We start from the raw sequence: 17,358 nt of genomic DNA, 5'->3' as shown, positions 1-17,358 counted from the left end.
TCATGCATATGTTAGCTTTGCCTCCTACAGTAAAGACATTACTGTAGAAATTGCAACTGAAAATCCCAAGGTGAAAGCTGTGCCACACAGTTTTAAAGCACCAGTGTTTTAATGGTCAGTAGCTGTAGGGAATTTAAAAAATGTTAAAGCCACAGAGAACATTCTCCACAGCAATTCATAATATTAGTTATCTATTACTGGATGCCTAAGTTTGGGCACTCAGTACTTGCATTCGCAGAAATGTTACAAATTGACAGCATCACAAGATCTTGTGTGAGTAGCAGTCCTGTTTATTTATATCACAAAGTCAAGATGCACAGAGCTGGAAAGAACCTGATGGGCCACCTATTCTAAGTTGGAGCAGATGATCCTCAGGGTCCCTTCCAACTCTATGATCCAATGATGATAGTAATAATGTGATTATTTGTACCCCGTCCATCTGACTGGATGGCCCCAGTCACTCTGGACAGCTTCCAGCAGACTAAGATTTCTGGGCTAAACACAAACTGTAGAAAACACTATAGAACCCAGTGGCGTAGCGTGGGGGGTGCAGGGGGGGCTGGCCGCACCGAGCGCAACATCTGGGGGTTAGGGTTAGGGGGCGCAAATCTACGGGTTAGGGGGTGCAAATTACTTGCCTTGCCCCGGGTGCTGACAACCCACGCTACGCCACTGATAGAACCTGTTCTTTAACAAGTAAGATGCAGTGCATATGTGTGGGTTGTCAAGCACAGGATCACAGTGGTAATTAGTCACTCATTTCTTTTCAAGAGTAAACAAAACCAAATATCTTATTAATACTGTCATAAAACATACCTCGTTGCTAATGGTGGTGCTTTGACCCTCTGACTTTTATCTTTACACCCTACCCATAATCCCTTAGCCATATACTTCACAAACTACTTCTTCTTTTACTTTTGTTTTTTTCTGTTTGTCAAAGTGCTTCTCTAGCTGCTCCTTTGGTCTCATGATTCCCCCCAATGCTCCCTTAACTAATTAGCCAGCAGTTGTGACTCTGATCGTCTCTGTTGCTTTCTGAAAAAAGCTCAGTCTCCCACTCATTGCATTGAAAAGCTGCCCACCTCTTTGCTCCTTGTTATCTGGTTCTCACTCTCGGCTCACTACCTATAATGTCATTTGCTGTTAATTCTGCTTTCCCACTCTCACCTTTGCACCACCCACCATGCTTTTCCTTATGCTTAGAAGAACAGGCCCTTCTATTTCCATTAGCAAAAATTCATTTTATTTTATTTTTTGTTAAAAGAGAGCCCGGATTCATCTTTCGCTTGTCACTGTAGCTCCACTGGCACATATTTAGTGCAAAATAAACATTATGACTACAATATTATGCATGCTAGTAAGTCCCATTGAACTCCATGGAAATTACTTCTGAGCACACATACAGAGGATTCCACTGCAAGTAGTAACTGTGACTGACAGCAGGACAAACCTCCCAAGTCTATTTTTCATGCTAGAAACCAGTTGTGACTATGACCCCACTATTCAGATAGTTTGCACAAACCACAATGATATATTTATTTTGAAAACAGCACATAAATTTATGTCAAAGAGGCATCTGTCAACTGCCTTTCCCTCTATTTCCTACTGAGCCTGGTAAGGGTTAAGTGCGTGCACGTGACTCTTCCTCTGAATACTGTTTTCAAGGAGAGCCTAAAGCAGATTAAAATATGTCAGAAACTTCAAAGCAGAAGACTGTTCTTTCAAAGAGGTTTCCTTGTAGCGCACACACAAAAATTAAGCACTGCGAGCAATTCTTGACTCCACTATGGAGATGCAATTTGATAAATAATCTCCCCACATTCAAGGCCAGAATCATGCAAAACTATACCATCAGCACTTTCATCTACCAACTCGCCTCCTCTCTCTTTCCTGTGGCCTTTTCATTTTATTCAGCTCTTCAATGGTAATAAAAATGTGCTTCCTACCACTTAGATGAGACGCCACATGCTCTGCTGGTAGAGGGTCATTTCCATTTTCTGTAGTGATGCTGGGTATGTTGTCTTTCTCAAGCAGTCTATCCACCATTGCAATAATGCAGTTTAAACTCTTCCCCACATTGGCCCACACCCTGTCCTGAAAAAAGTATCAGTATCACCACTCAATATTTAAAAATGCATTTAAAGACACAACAGTAGATTCATTAGTTTCCTTACTATAGTGAATAATAACAAAACAATATATTCCAGCCTTGATTCTACTTTAGCAGAAGATCTTTGCTACTTACTTCAAAGGTACAATTGCAGAATAAATTATTCTGGGATTGTCACTGCGTTTAGAATTGCCACAGACTATTCAAGAGGAGCATCCATGTTAGTATATTGCAGCAAAGAGAAAGACACATGTAATACCTCAAAGACTGACAAATATGTCACATATACAGTTGTGGACCACAGCTCCCACTTTGTCAAATTTATTTTGGCAAAATTTATTCTTGTGCAGCTGAAGCTGTTTGGCCTGATGTATATTCTAAGGGAAGAGTATAGCTATTTTCTTCAAGATGAAATACATTAGTACATGTTTACATAACTGACGAGAAGCCCAGTCCCTGAAGATACTCAATACCTCCAAGTGGGAAGTGGCATTTTTAAAAGTCATATAAAATTAAATTCGTATCCCACCCTTCCTGTGAAAGGAGCACAGGGCAACAAGCATCACATGATAAAGTAACAAAACATCCTAAAAACAATTCCAGTACAGATGCAGACAGGGAAATATCTCAACTTAAAAGGCTTCTTGGAAGAGGAAGGCCTTTAGTAGGTGCCCAAAGGATGCCATTTTCTAATATTCAAGGGGAAGGAATTCCAAAGGGGAGGTGCAACAACACAAAAGGCCCCATTTCTACATTATGAAGAATGGACCTCCTGATAACACGATATTTGCAAGAGGCCCGTACCTGCAGAGTGCAGTGATTGATAGGGTATACAAGTGAGGCCATCTTTCAGGTATCCTGGTCCCAAGCTATAGAGGGACCAAACTAGCACCTTTAACTTATTTAGTAGCTAACTGACAGCCAGTGCAATTCTTTCAACAGTGGGGTAATATGTTGACTATATCCTGCCCCAGTGAGCACTCGAGCTGCCCACATTTTGCACTAATTACAACTTCTGGATAAATTTCAAGTGTAGCATTGCAGTAATACAGCCTGTGATTACCAGCTGACAGATGACACTGGTCAGGATACACTGATCCAGAAACAGCCATAGCTGGTAAAAGGCACTCCTAGCTACTGAGGTCACCCAGGCCTCTAGCAACAAAACAGAACCAGGAGCACCTCCAGACTATGAACCCAAGAGCGGGCAGCATCTGTCAAGGGCAGTATGGCCCCACCCAAAACAGGCAACTGACGAATTATCTGGACTTGGGAGCCATTCGCCTACAGCACCTCATTTTTGCCACAATTCAGAGTCCACTACTGAGTCCAGGGATCAGTTCAGGGTTTGCACAGCCTCTCTTCATTTGGGTGCTACTGAGAAATATAGGTGGGCACCACCAGCATACTGATGAGGCCTTGCCCCAAATCTCTGAATCTCTAAATTGCTTCATATAGATGTGAAACAACATTGGGGACACAATGGTACCCTATGATATCCCACAGCACATCTGCCAAGGGGCCAAAAGACAATCACTCATTATCGTTCTTGGAAACCAACCCATAGGCCTGGAACTACTGTAAAAAAGTGCCTCTATACCCATCCCACTAAGGTGGCTGAGAAGGAGATCATGGTCAATAGTACTGAAAGCCACTGAGAGATCAAGAAAGAATAACTGGGTTGTGCTCACCATCTTTAAGTTCAGCTCCATAATTTTTTGAGGGCTAGTAAACATTTCATTGTGTTTGCAAGTATGCAAAGCATAGCATGGATGCCTGTGGTGTTGTGGTTTATGTTTGCAGTGGGTCAGTGGCAGAGAACACATTCTGAGAATAAAAAGGAACCGTGGTGGATTAAAGCTGTGACTTCAAACAATTGTGCTTACTTGACTGTTCATTAACAGCAGGTTTTAATAGGCCATGGAAGTCAGGAAACAAGTTTTATGGGGAGAGAATCAGATGCCTTAAGCAGTGATATATCAGGTTCAATCAGCATTACATAACTGTTCAGCATGTCACAGTTACTTGTAAACTCAACTACTGGATCTTCAATCACATGGTAAAGCTAGCTTACAATATCCGCACAGCTTCACATTTCTGATCAGCTGTTGAAATAAGGTAAAAGCACATGGGCTGAACTATCAACAAGATCGTCAGCAGCTATGTTTATCTGCCCATGAAAGAAAAGGAACAGTATAACAATAACGTAAAGACAGGTAAAAGTGGAATATTTCTAAAGAGATATGTGAAAGTGCAGGATAGAATGCCAAGTAGGAGAAAATTATAACATGATGATAATGTTGTGAGGTGAAGGTGAAGATACCCCTGACCATTAGGTCCAGTCGTGGCCGACTCTGGGGTTGTGGCGCTCATCTCGCTTTATTGGCCAAGGGAGCTGGCGTACAGCTTCCGGGTCATGTGGCCAGCATGACAAAGCCGCTTCTGGCGAACCAGAGCAGCACACGGAAACGCTGTTTACCTTCCCGCTGGAGTGGTACTTATTTATCTATTTGCACTTTGACGTGCTTTCGAACTGCTAGGTTGGCAGGAGCAGGGACCTAGCAATGGGAGCTCACCCCGTCACAGGGATTCGAACCGCCGACCTTCTGATCGGCAAGTCTGATCAGCTCTGTGGTTTAACCCACAGTGCCACCCGCGTCCCTTGATAATGTTGTAGAAGAGTTCAGAAGCTTATACAAGCTCAGTCTGCAGCATGAACACATTTTTTAAAAATTACAGTATTGTGCCAGCAATTATTGACATGTATATGCCACATCTGCCATAACCAGTCACCTTGCACCTGCATCTTTATATAAAAGGTTTGCAGGGTTGTTGTTTTTTGCAAACATTAGCCCTTTATAAATAACTCTGGTTTGTGTTTACTTTTTATATTTCTGGGTACCGCTTTTAATAGCTGACAAATCCCCCACTTACCAGATTATTTCTAAAGACGTACCTGACTAATGGATTATAGAATGAACAAATGATCTAATCACCTGTGGACTCAAGAGAGGAATTATGAAGGAATGTGATTTTAGCTTAAATGTTTTTATTTCATAGGAAATAATTTATTTCCCTTGGGTGTTTGCTTAGGTGTTATCTCCCTCTGCTTTTCTCTCTCCGTGTTTTAAAAATCTATATACCAGAACCTATTTTTCCCCCATCTCTGACAAACCCTGAAATCAAACCTGACTCACTCCTGTGAAAAAAACCAACACCCTGCTTAGCAATAAGTTATTCATGTCCTTGTTCTGTAAGTGCACACATGTTTATCTGAACTAAAACTTCACCCCTGTGGGAGTTATCACAGTGGTAAAATTAAACTCGTGAGTTTTTCTCAATCCCAGAGTTGATTTGCCCTTATTTGATCTTTTTATTTCTGAAAGACAACTAAAATAAGCCTTTGGTAAAAATCAATGCTAAATTTCTATTTCATTTCAAGCATAACAAGCATAACAACACGATGTTTAAAGACTGTATTGTACTGGCACTGAAAGAAGTATGCAACCTTCCAACTTTTGCAAAAATGAAAAATAGAAATCCCCCTTAACCTTGACAAAAATGCTTCTAACAGTACAATCTTCCGTATGTTTACTCATTAGCAATAAACACTGTTCAATGAGATTTTACTCACAGCTTACTGTGCATAAGACAGCAGTCTACAATAGTGAAATAGAAATAACTGGCATGTTTATTAACTAAGGGCCAAACTAGATATGCCATTAAGGGTTTATTTGCAGTGTGTGTGTGTGTGTGTGTGTGTGTGTGAGAAATGTAAATAGAAACCACAATGCAAGTGGCTTGATACCTGTCTGGATCAAGCAAAGTAACCCTTTCCTCTCCTGCTGCAGCCCTGAAGAAACTATGACTTCCCTCCCAATGCAATTAGCAGTTTCAAAGGAGTTATTTTTGTGAAGGCCATAGAAGTGGACAAAAGAGTTAAACCCACTCCCCCACCCCGCTTCCTGCCTACTGAGATCCTAATAATAATTACCTTCCCATGGTGCCTATTTATATTATTGTTTCTTATTATTTACTTCCATTTTTTTTAGAGTAGCTGTTTGTGACAAAGTACTCCCTCCTTCCCTTTCCTCATCCAGCCCACCCTGCTGTCTCCAGATATTGCAGCATGGTATTCAGTGTTTTGACTTAGTGCAAATGTTTGTTTACAATTCAGTTTTGACACAAAGGGGAAAAGATAAAAATTGGAAAGAGAGAGAAAGGTAAAATGTAGACAAGAAAACACAAACACGTAACCATACAACAATATCACTAAAGAGAAACAGGTTCTGAATCTGAATCAGAGGCTCAAATTGGCCCAATTCAGGCCAGTTTGGATTTTACCCAAAGCCACATGAACTTATACAATGACAGCTGAAGCATTTTGGTAAGTCTAGTATTAGGAGGACTGGTTCTTCCCACATTTTCATTTATGTTAGGCAATTAACTTCACTGGAAGTATTCCCAGTTTACACCGATAGCTACTGAGATATACTGGGACATGGGCCAAACTTCACTGTTACATTTTATGCAAGTCACTGAGGTTCAGAATAGCAATGATTAGCTGTATCCTCCCCTCCCTCTGCCTTCTGGTTCACAAGTGGGGGCAGAATCTTATTTCCCTTTCAACCATTATAGTACAAGTGCATGTATATAAAGATTAAAATAGAATCACTGTAAGACATGTCCAAAAGGTACATTTTTCTTCCCCAAAGAAAAGTAAAACATCTTGGGAGGAGGAGGGCAAGCAAGCATTCAAAATCTGAATTGAAGCTGGGCTAAACTCTGGCAAATATTCTTGCTGTAGAAAACTGTCCTCACTGCTTAGCAAGGTAGTCCTTTCTTCCCTCTGTCTGGACTATTTTTGATATTTCTCAACCATAACCCTTCTTGCTTCTGTGCTGCAACCGAACTTGCATGTTTGTGTCTCCTAAAGTGTGGCTGAAATGTGCTTCCTTTTAGGTGGCAGCTCATCCCGGTTTCCTGCTTGAGGTGAAAAGGAAAACTGCTGTCCTGTGTATGTGCCTTGCTCCTCTTGCTTCCCCCTACCCCCTCAAAAAAAACCCCAAAGTCTTGCTTACTGGCATCATGCAGCTATGGTTTCTGGGGAGATTGTGTGAGAGACCACAAGATTATGCAGAGAGCTCTGGATGCCTTGTGTGACCTCTCCTGGTAAGCATGGCACTCTGACAGAATCCAGAAGCCACTGCTTTTTCAATAGTGGGCATGCGGGGGGAGGGAGAGGCATGCCCTTTGGATTCTGCCGCCTGAAGCGGCTGCCTCAGTTTGCCTCATGGCTGGGCTGATCCTGCTTTCTTCTGTGCTTAAGGTGCAGTAAGATGACACACTTAAGATATTAAAATATATATATTTAGGGGCAATGATTACATAGTTATTGTGTCTCTATTATTATTATTATTATTATTATTATTATTATTATTATTATTATTATTATTTCCTCACCTTTTCTCAAAGGAGCTCAAGGTGTTGTATATGCTCCTCCTCCATTTTATCCTCACAACAACCCTGTGAGGCAGGTTAGGCTGAGAGACTGTGACTGGCCCAAGTTCACCCAGCTTCATGGCTCAAGTAGGCGTTTGAACACTGGTCTCCCAGGTCCTTAATTCAACACGTTAACCACTACACCACACAGGTTCCTAGAAGATCTGTTTTGGCAATTCAAATGTATTATCTTCTCACATGCATTCTGAAATTTCTCTTTTCAAAAATTTGGGTAAGTAAAGCCTGGACTTATAACTCTGTTGTCTTTTCATATTTGTCCACTGCTGTTCATAAAGTACTTTCTAACCAGGCATGCTAACTAGCTAGAAATATACAACACTGGCTTCCAAATGGCACTCTGCCCACCTAACTCTTGCATTATGTATGGAGTGACTTTTTATCCTCCCTGAAGGGAGGCTTTGGAATGATAGAAACAGCTGGTGAGAGAAACCGGGAACAACTATTCAGAGACGATCTGTAACCATCAGGTGAAATATTTTTCTTTACGGAGTTAGCATTGCTTTGGTGCTGCCTAGGAATACCATGGCCAATTGCATTTTACTCAGCAGCCTAATCGGCATTGATCTTAACCGCCTGACAGTATTTGTAACTAACAGCGTTGCACAAACAGAAACTTCCAGCATGAACTCTTAAAATGCCGTTTTTTCATGCAAACTTGTGAGAAAAGCTGCCCCACAGTTTGCAAGGTGGTATGAAGCATGTCACTAATCTGCCAGCTTTCTCTGTCCTGGGCAGCCCGCCTTCTTTCTTTCCTTTCTTCCTTTGAAAGTGATGGGCAGGAGGAATGTGTCCAGCAGGGAGGTATCCTGCGTAGTATATTAAAAAGCATTTAAACTGCTGCTTCTGGCATTTTAATTTTGTAGAGTTGTATATATTGACTGTTTTCACCATGTGCTTGGGCACCGCATATAAATTTTCAGTTGGAATGCATGATTATGCCTTCAAAAAGTTATATATATCTATATAGCTTATTGATATAGCTTCTGGGATATCAACGGACTCCTGTATGGCCACTGAAGGTGGGAAACTGCTGGCGCAGATAGGATCTTCGGTCTGATCTGGGGAGGCAGTTATTATGTTCTTAATAACCGACAGACCCTACTTCTTCCCCTCTGGCTCAACAAATTGCAAGCTGTGACCCAGTTTACCTTTTCCCTTGTAAAGGTACAGGAGGAGAGAGAAGCTAAGCCAGACTTTAAATAGCCACATCTCTGATTGCTTGTGATGAACAAACAAATTGCCTCCAGGTAACAAGTCATGTAAGTTTTTGTAAACTCAAAATGGGAGTTTGTTCAGGTCATTGATTCATCCCTAGAACTGCTTCCCTCCACGCATCCAGTAAATCAACACTTTGGCTCCTACACTTTCTTCCTTGCAATGACAGTGATTCTTCAGTGAAATTTGGGAATGCGGTTGCCAGATTTTAATCCTTTGAATATTCTGAGGCAGCGATACTGGCTGCGGCCTCTGGGTCACTCCCTTTGTTGCTCGCCTTATTGTGCCATACTTTGCCACATTCATGAAGTCGCTTCTTGCATGTAACAAAGTGTGCTCAAGGTGTCACAGGAATCTGTTGCGGTTCCTGCAGCTGACTAAGATGGATGCTCCTGTGGAATTAATAATAATAATAAAGCCCAAAGTGCATGCAATGCTACCCATAATTGACCATTTGTAATTGAATGGACTTATCCCAAGAACATAACTTTGAGGCTACTTACCCACTCCTCCTCGTCATATTCTGAATGGTGAGGTATAGAATCTTGTCTCTTGATTTGGGATGGATGCTCCTGATTCGACTGATCCCCACTCTCTTCAGCATTGTTCCTTGGCACAGTTGGTTTTTTTAGGACACAACCTGGACGGGCTGTGTATAGAGCTAAAAGGGCACTTCTGATCAGCTGATCCTTAAATGCATGTACAAATAACTCTGTCTAGAATTAAAATGAGTGTGCAGTCAGTAATAAGCAGGCAACCTACATCTAATTTACAGTATAGCCTGTAGTTGCCACAATGGCACCAAAGACTAGGTAAGGAAATGTATTTTGTTATCTATTTATATCAACTTCTCTTAGTGCAAGGGTATGCTAAGCTTTTGAAAACAATGAAGTTTTGTGGCACCTTCAAATTCTCTCAACATTTGTAATGGCCCTAAGGGAGCTGCAGAAAAAAGCACCTCAATTTGCAAGGGGACACATGGTCCTGTGAAACTTGGGATCAAGTTTCAGCCCGGCACTAGTCTGCACACAACTGTGAGGGGAAATCAATTAGTGCAAAGTAGTTGTTGTTGTGGTGGTGGTGTGTGTATCTGTGTATCTGTGTATGTATAAGGCACAGTAACTGCAGAAGCAGATGGGACCAGCACAGGAGAGCCAACACACAACTTGTGACAATCTTGTTGCCTGCTGTGATTCCATTATTAACTAATTTCAAAGCATGATAAGAGGCAATGGTCCATGTTGACTGATGATGGCAAGTTTACAGTTCAAGAGATCACATAATTATCAAATGAATAATGTAATGTTTCACCCCTAGGCAAGCCTTTGTTCAATTAAAAGGTGCCTATCCCGAACAACTCTCTAAATTTCACATTCATCTCAGCAGAATTACACACAAAAACATTTAAACTAGGACACCCACCTTCCTTCCTATTAAATCTCATTTATTTTTCTTGTATCAGTTCAATCAACTGCTAGCACTCATCCTTCCTCCTTGTAGACATATCCATAGTGTGTACTAGAGACATCTGATTTAATTATTACACTACAAATGTGACATAAATCTCGATTTAGAAGAACATCACATTATTATTTTAAAAAAACCCATTGAATTCCATTAAAGGCACCAAGGTAAAAGAGTACACCAAAGATCTCCCCATAAAATGTAGGCCAAAAATAGGGTAAATCTGAGTGACAGCAAGTGCCATTTTTCATTGCTATAGCAGGAAAAACCTGTGAATAAGCTATCTATATTGGTTAAAAACAAAACAGATTTGGGATGTACTTTGAAAACCATGAATCCTTGCAATTTGTGAGCAGAGACTCTCCAACCCAGGAGGAGGAGTTTTATAATGTAATAGTTTTTGTTAGCTGCAGTTTTCACAGAGAACGTGTAAAAAGGTGGATGGGATGCATGGCATAATCCCACCTACCCTGTTCTTTCTCACTTCACCTCTTTTTCTTTCTTTCTTTCTTTCTTTCTTTCTTTCTTTCTTTCTTTCTCTCTCTCTCTCTCTCTCTCTCTCTCTCTCTCTCCCACTCCTTATTCCTCTCCTTGCCACCCAAATGAAATTAGGCCAAGAGCCAAAGGTTGTGTACGGCTGGTGTAAAACAGATAAAAATAGGAAAAAATTACTTTTGTGGAGTTTCCTACAAAGATTTTATGAGGAAGAGTAGGATATCCATTTTAACAAAAGAATAAACAAAATTTAGACCTTCCTAGTTCAAACAATGATACCTACTTTTATTCCCTGTGTATAGAAATCACATTTTTAAAAACAACAACAACAATTCAGAATGGGGTTAAAACCAAAAAGAGCACGATTTTCCTATGGCAGTAGCCTGAAGCTTGTAACCACCAAAATAACCTAACATTTCCTGGTGTTAGGGATGCAGAGAGAGATAGTAGCTACGAATTTGGTGAGTTCTGTCTAGTTGTCACTGCAGGGACCATTTTTGAATCTTACCGTTTCTGAAAGCATCTTTAAGGAATTCTTCAAGCTGTCTGGCAAATGCTGCCTTGCAGAATTAAGCAGCAGGTCTGCATGGCTTGATATGAGAGGCTGCAGATGATTGATGCTACTAAGAACTTCTTTTGCCTTGGCTGTGTTTTCAGGTGAATAGTAAATACATTGGTACCCAGTACTGCAGAAGGAAATAAAGATAACATTTTTTAAAAACCACACACACCTGAAAGTCAAAACCTTTTTTCTTTTTAACTTTTAAAGGCCAAGTACAGTAGATACTCATCATCAGTATGTGAAGACTCTCAGAATTCTACAATTATTATGGAAAGGTGTTCTAAAGTTGACTACAACACCTTTATGGGCACTATTTGGAAATCCAACTGGCTATATGCTAGGAAACAGACCTTGCTGGCATAGTAAGAGATGGCAACCTTTTCTTTGATGAACGCTTCAGGCACTGCTGCTGAAACTAATTATTCCCTGAAGCTCTTTGAATGAACCGCTGTACCATAAAAAAAGGAAAAAAAGCAGACAGGTTCCCATTCCTACAATTCTAAAGAAAATAAAAGTGTATATAATCTCCAGTGACACACTTGACAATCCATAACGAGCCTAAGTCAAAAAAAAATTCTCACTACCTTCCCCCATCTATGCAATTACATTTTTAATATTTTTGATAAGTATCCTAAAGTTAATTATTATTAATCAACCACAGTATGCTTTTATCCTCATCACTGTTGGGTCTATGAAATGTTGTTATTTTTGCTATTATTGTTGCAGAGTAGCAATAAAAGGGCAGGTCTCTGCCTTGAGGAGGCTATGAACTAAAATTCAGTACAGGGGGTATAATACAAGGAGCGGAAGCAGGAGGAGGAGATGATGGCAGATGTGGGGGATTTTGGAATTTAGGCTTATTTTTGCTAGGAGATGCTAAGGCATGCCACTGGAAAGAGACTAAGAGCAATCAAAAAGACAACATGACTAATCAGGAAGATCACACGGCTAAAATTCAGGCAAATACCTTACTGAGTCTATTACACAAGAGCTACCCCTTACTCTGTCTCAGTTTGCTGGGGAGAAGTAATAGGTTTGATCCAGAAGTGCTGCTCTTCTGCAAACAGAGCTAATAGAAGATGCATAGCTCAAGCACATACCGTATTTTTCGCTCTATAACACGCACCTGACCATAACACGCACATCGTTTTTAGAGGAGGAAAACAAGGGAAAAAACATTCTGAATGAAACAGTGGATGTATCATTTTTGGGCTTCATGCTGTGGCCACAGACATGTGATCTGATGGTGAATTTGGGGTGACCCAATGCAAAAATCCTGAGAATCCCTGTGGATCCATGCTTTGTAACCACGTTTTTGCACCATTGCAGCCCCAGGCAACAGTGGGTGCGTGATTTTTTGGGTGCAGGCTGTAGCCATGGACATGCTATGTGATCTGATGGTGAATTTGGGGTGACCCAATGCAAAAATCCTGAGAATTCCTGTGGATCCATGCTTTGTAACCACGTTTTTGCACCATTGCAGCCCCAGGCAACAATGGTTGCGTGATTTTTTTGGTGCAGGCTGTAGCCATGGACATGCTATGTGATCTGATGGTGAATTTGGGGTGACCCAATGCAAAGATCCTGAGAATCCCTGTGGATCCATGCTTTGTAACCACATTTTAAGTGGGGAGCGAAGGAAAAACAAAGAAGGGACATGAGAGGGGTGTGCAGAGAAGCAGCTGGCTAAGAATGCAGGAGAGGGATTTAACGGGAGGGAGGAAAGAAAGGCAAAAGTTTCCCCCCACCCAAGCCAGCCATCTCTCTCTCTCTCTCTCTCTCTCTCCCTCCCTCCCCCCTCTCTCCCTCCCCCCTCTCTCTCCCTCCCCCTCCCCCTCTCTTTCTCCCTTCCCCCCTCTCTCTCCCTCTCCCTCTCCCCCAGCAGCACAGAGAGGAATTCCCCTCTGCTTGCCTGGAGGGGAGGGGCTTTCCCTGCTCTTTGTTCCGTTTCAGCAAACACAGCAACGAAACAGAGGAGGGTGGGCAGTAAGACCCTGAGGCAGAATGCAGGAAAGCAGCCACTTCCTCTTTTCAGGTTTCGCTTCTCCGTGCAGTGCCGCGATTTGATTTTTGCATGATTTTTCGGCTCCAGGGACCACACATTCGCTCTATAACACGCACAGACATTTCCCCTTCCTTTTTAGGAGAAAAAATCTGCGTGTTATAGAGGGAAAAATACGGTATCTTGAGACACTGTGTAAGTGGCTTGTATTAGGAGATGCATACAGTGGGGTTTAAGCTCTTATTTCCTCAAGCAATGATATTGTGCTATGCTGGGAAAAGAGCATCCTCTTGCAGAAGAGCATCTCTGGATACAACCCAGTTAGTACCCACTGAGTCCCAAATATCTTGATTAAAGGAGAAATACTTCCATTGGTCACTTTGTGCACCAAGTTATTCAGAACAAAATAGTTTTGCACTGCCCATCATTTGCTAAATGGCATAGCACTGGAATATCAAGTTTATGGGAAAACAAGGAAGAAATATGGGAAGAAGCATGGTATTAAATGGTATGTTGAAAAGTGAGAAGAAAGAGGTTTGTACTGAACTACAAGCCACAAAAAGCCCAGTTTCCAGTCTTAATTTTGCACCTAAACAACCAGTTTAAGGAGAGGAAAACTCGCCTTGTGATCTTCAGGATTAGCTCTGGCCAATGACATTTTTAAACAATAAAACAGCAAATTATGTCTGTTTCGTATAAGCCATTATTTATTAAAATATGCTTTCATGACCCTGAGCTTTGAAAAACTGTGTTCACCACTCAGGCACCCTGAGCCTGGCACTCCAGGAAGTCACATGGGCCACTCGCCTCTAAATCTGAACCTGGCAATAATATTAACAGGAAAGGACTGGTAGCAATTTTTCTTCATTAATCACATAGATGTTTCCAGATGGGTAAATCCGTGGAGCTATAATTGCTTACGCCATACATTAATAAGATTGCCACCAGTGATTACCAGAAGTGCTGGTCCTTGCAAATTTGTTTGTGACTGAACTTAACCGTCAGGGGTCCTTTACATTTATGTGTGCTATTGTATCAGGTGGTAACTCTCAATTATGTGTGTAGTGGAATTTCCCCAGCACCTCAGATGTTAACACACACCCCCCCATTCACAACCCTAGTTGTAACTATTGCTAATCACTACTGCACTGCATATCCAAGTACAAAATGATGTCTAACTTTGATGAAAAGTTGTTGCTTCTAGAAGATCTTAGTTAAGAATTCATATTTTCCAAGCCACCATAGCAGAGCGAGTACACCCTGACACACCCCACACCAGCACAATTTCTTGCACTGGTTTGATGGCACATGTTTCGGAGTCCTACAGCCCACAGATTGACACAGCAGGCAATCAGATAAAGTCTTCAGAATATTAACAGAGACTTTTAGAGAGATGTTAATTTGTTACCATATGCCAAACTAGGGTTTACCAAAACCATGCAAATTTGCTGGCTTCTGGAGAGGAGCTCACACCTGATGCTTTGCTCCTCCCCGGTCATTTTAATTTACTGTGGGGCAGCAGCGAAGCCAAGGTTTAGCTTAGCTTAGCATATCATCTAAACCAGGGCTCTTGGTTTAGCTTCCTCCAGACGAACCATCAACTGTAACCGAGACCAAACCTTAGCGTTGGATTGTATTTAAGGAGGAGAGCATTAAACCACGATTCTAGGTTCAGGCAAAATGCTAAGCCAAACCTCACCATAACTGAAGTAAAAGGACTCAGAAAGAGCAAAGCAGCTGTGATCTTTCCCTGGGAGTCAGTACATTTGCCCTAAGCCTTGTTTTGGCTTAGTGTCACATGTGAATGTGGTCACTGTTGTGATTTTTAATAGAAGAAAACAACCATCTCTGTATATTCTCTCTGCACCACTCTCTCTCACACACACTGATGTAGGACTTGTGAAATCATTGTAAAAGTCATTTCTGTTATCACCCTTAGATAGAGACAATGTCAAAGCTAATGTTCTTAAACAACAGCACTGAATAAATGTATAATGAGGCTTTGAGTAAAACTAATAGACAAAGCTTTCACTTAAATGGGTTCCAACATGATAGTTGAATGTACTGTAGTTACAAATGAGAAAAAAATGTACACGGCAGCAGGAAAATGATGCCATAGTTCCTGAATAAAATCTTACTTATATTGTTTAAAATTTGTCCGTCCCCCCCCCCCCTATATATTCACAGAGTCTATAATTATGCTTTTAAAGTAGGCTACCCCTTTCGCTTTTGGATTGTTAACATATGAGTACTGCCATTATTCTGATGTAAGCATATTATTTCAAATAATCATATTGCTTGTTACTAGATTACTTTTAATTTAATGCTGGGTTGTAAGTTAGTGCTACATTATAACACTCAAAGCTCAGAGCCGGCTAACTTGTAACAGAATCTGAATAAGTGTTATGGTGTTACTGAGTAACCTTCCCCTAACAAATTTTCTAAATATATTAAGAACCGAAGGAAGTTAAACGCCTGGTGTTTAATGATAACATACTATAATTCCATTCCTGCTGTTATGTGAGTAATTCTTGCAAATGATTTAAAATTGTTACCATCTGGAATTGCGGTAAAGTGTCTTACAATAATTATTGGTGCTACGCAATTCAGGAAATTAAATAAGCTTTGTACAGAAAAGATCATCCCTTCTAGAATATGAAGGCATATACCTCACATGCTGTATTATGCATGAACCCTCTCCTTGACTCCTCCCCCCCCCAAACCTTGTGCACCATTGCAAACCCTGTGACTGACATTCAGGAGCATGGTTCAGCAGTCATCAAGATAAGGCTGGCAAAGCAGTAAAGTGATAATGGCCAGCTCAGCAAACTCCTGCAGGGGGCGGGGGGGGGGGGTTTTGCAAAGAATAGGACCTTCTACTGTATGTGTCAGTCAGGTTTCTAACATGAAAAATCCCAAGCGATTTCTCAGCTGGCGTATGGCCAAACAGGGGAGCGGAATGCAAATATTTAGGTTGCTAGGAAGTTATGATGTTGGGGTGGGATGGGGGAAGAGACACAACAAGAAGCAAGCCAGCTGGTGGCAGATTAAGTCCACTAACAGCAGGGTGGGATCTAAGCAGCTACCTGAGTCTCTTGGGAAGTTCACAACCATTCTGGCCATATGGAGTTGATACATAAGAGAGCACTATTAAAAATTGTATTGAACATCTGCAGTGTAAGGAAGTTTTATTAGTGGCTTTCACAGCAACATACAAATCGAGCCACAATTGGGCATGAAGAAGTAGAGAGCTTTGAAAGAACTATCATTTTAAAACCGATGCAAAGTATGACAGGACTGTGTGTTGAGCGACATGGTCATAATAACCTAAAGTAACCAAAGATTTCACAGAGGTATTCTGAAAGAGCAGGGGGTGGGGAGATATCAGCAGTGATAGAAGGTCAACCATGAACAGGCTGCAGTCATCAAGGAAGGAGATGACTAGAATACGGACATCAATTTTAGCAGCTAATGCAGTGTGTGTGTGGGGGGGGGAAGTAACCTTGTAGATGTTTAAAAGAAAGGACAGAATTTAGTCACCTCCTTGACATGTAAAGAGGAGAAACAGATGAAAGTCCTAAATGACCATGGCCTAAATGGTTGCATTTGTCACAGACAGATGAAAATACAGTGCTCCTGACATTAATGTAGAGAGGTGGTTTAGGGGTTATGAATTAATTTTCAGCTTCTCTGCTAATCTTTTCCATTTCTGCTAACAGTGTTTTCAAACTCCCTGCTCAAAACTGTTATAAAGGAAGGAAGCTATATCATATCTATCGAGAAATTTTAAGCAGCAACTTTCATTAAAATTAGGGTTGACAAGCATTTGAAGAATTTTAAGTTAGTTATCTGCCCTTTAGCTACCTAACTGATTAAACTGAAATAAATGTGTATTACAACTACTGGTGACTTTTGAGATACTGGAGGAAGGGTGCAAAAACATTAAAAGAAAAAAAAAAACACCAACACTTATAGGCCCAGTTCAAA

The 17,358-nt window shown here is 41.1% G+C and overlaps 1 protein-coding gene across 13 annotated transcripts in view; it reads right to left on the bottom strand.

The window, feature by feature from the left end:
* Positions 1–17,358, bottom strand: part of INPP4B (inositol polyphosphate-4-phosphatase type II B) — a gene marked incomplete at its 5' end in the record, with an annotated part of 263,874 nt that overhangs the window by 50,357 nt on the left and 196,159 nt on the right. For all 13 annotated transcript variants that reach the window (XM_083755443.1, XM_083755441.1, XM_083755437.1 and 10 more), the window contains 3 exons: positions 1,947–2,094; positions 9,352–9,564; positions 11,316–11,493. In XM_083755443.1, the coding sequence (XP_083611569.1) occupies positions 1,947–2,094; positions 9,352–9,564; positions 11,316–11,493 (539 nt within the window). The remainder of the gene's footprint in view (positions 1–1,946; positions 2,095–9,351; positions 9,565–11,315; positions 11,494–17,358) is intronic.

The sequence above is a fragment of the Podarcis gaigeae genome (genome assembly GCF_964106915.1).
Source record: "Podarcis gaigeae genome assembly, chromosome: 9".
Classification (NCBI taxonomy): domain Eukaryota; kingdom Metazoa; phylum Chordata; class Lepidosauria; order Squamata; family Lacertidae; genus Podarcis; species Podarcis gaigeae.
Note: the sequence above shows the minus strand (reverse complement) of the source record. Positions and strands in the feature narration are given on the sequence as shown.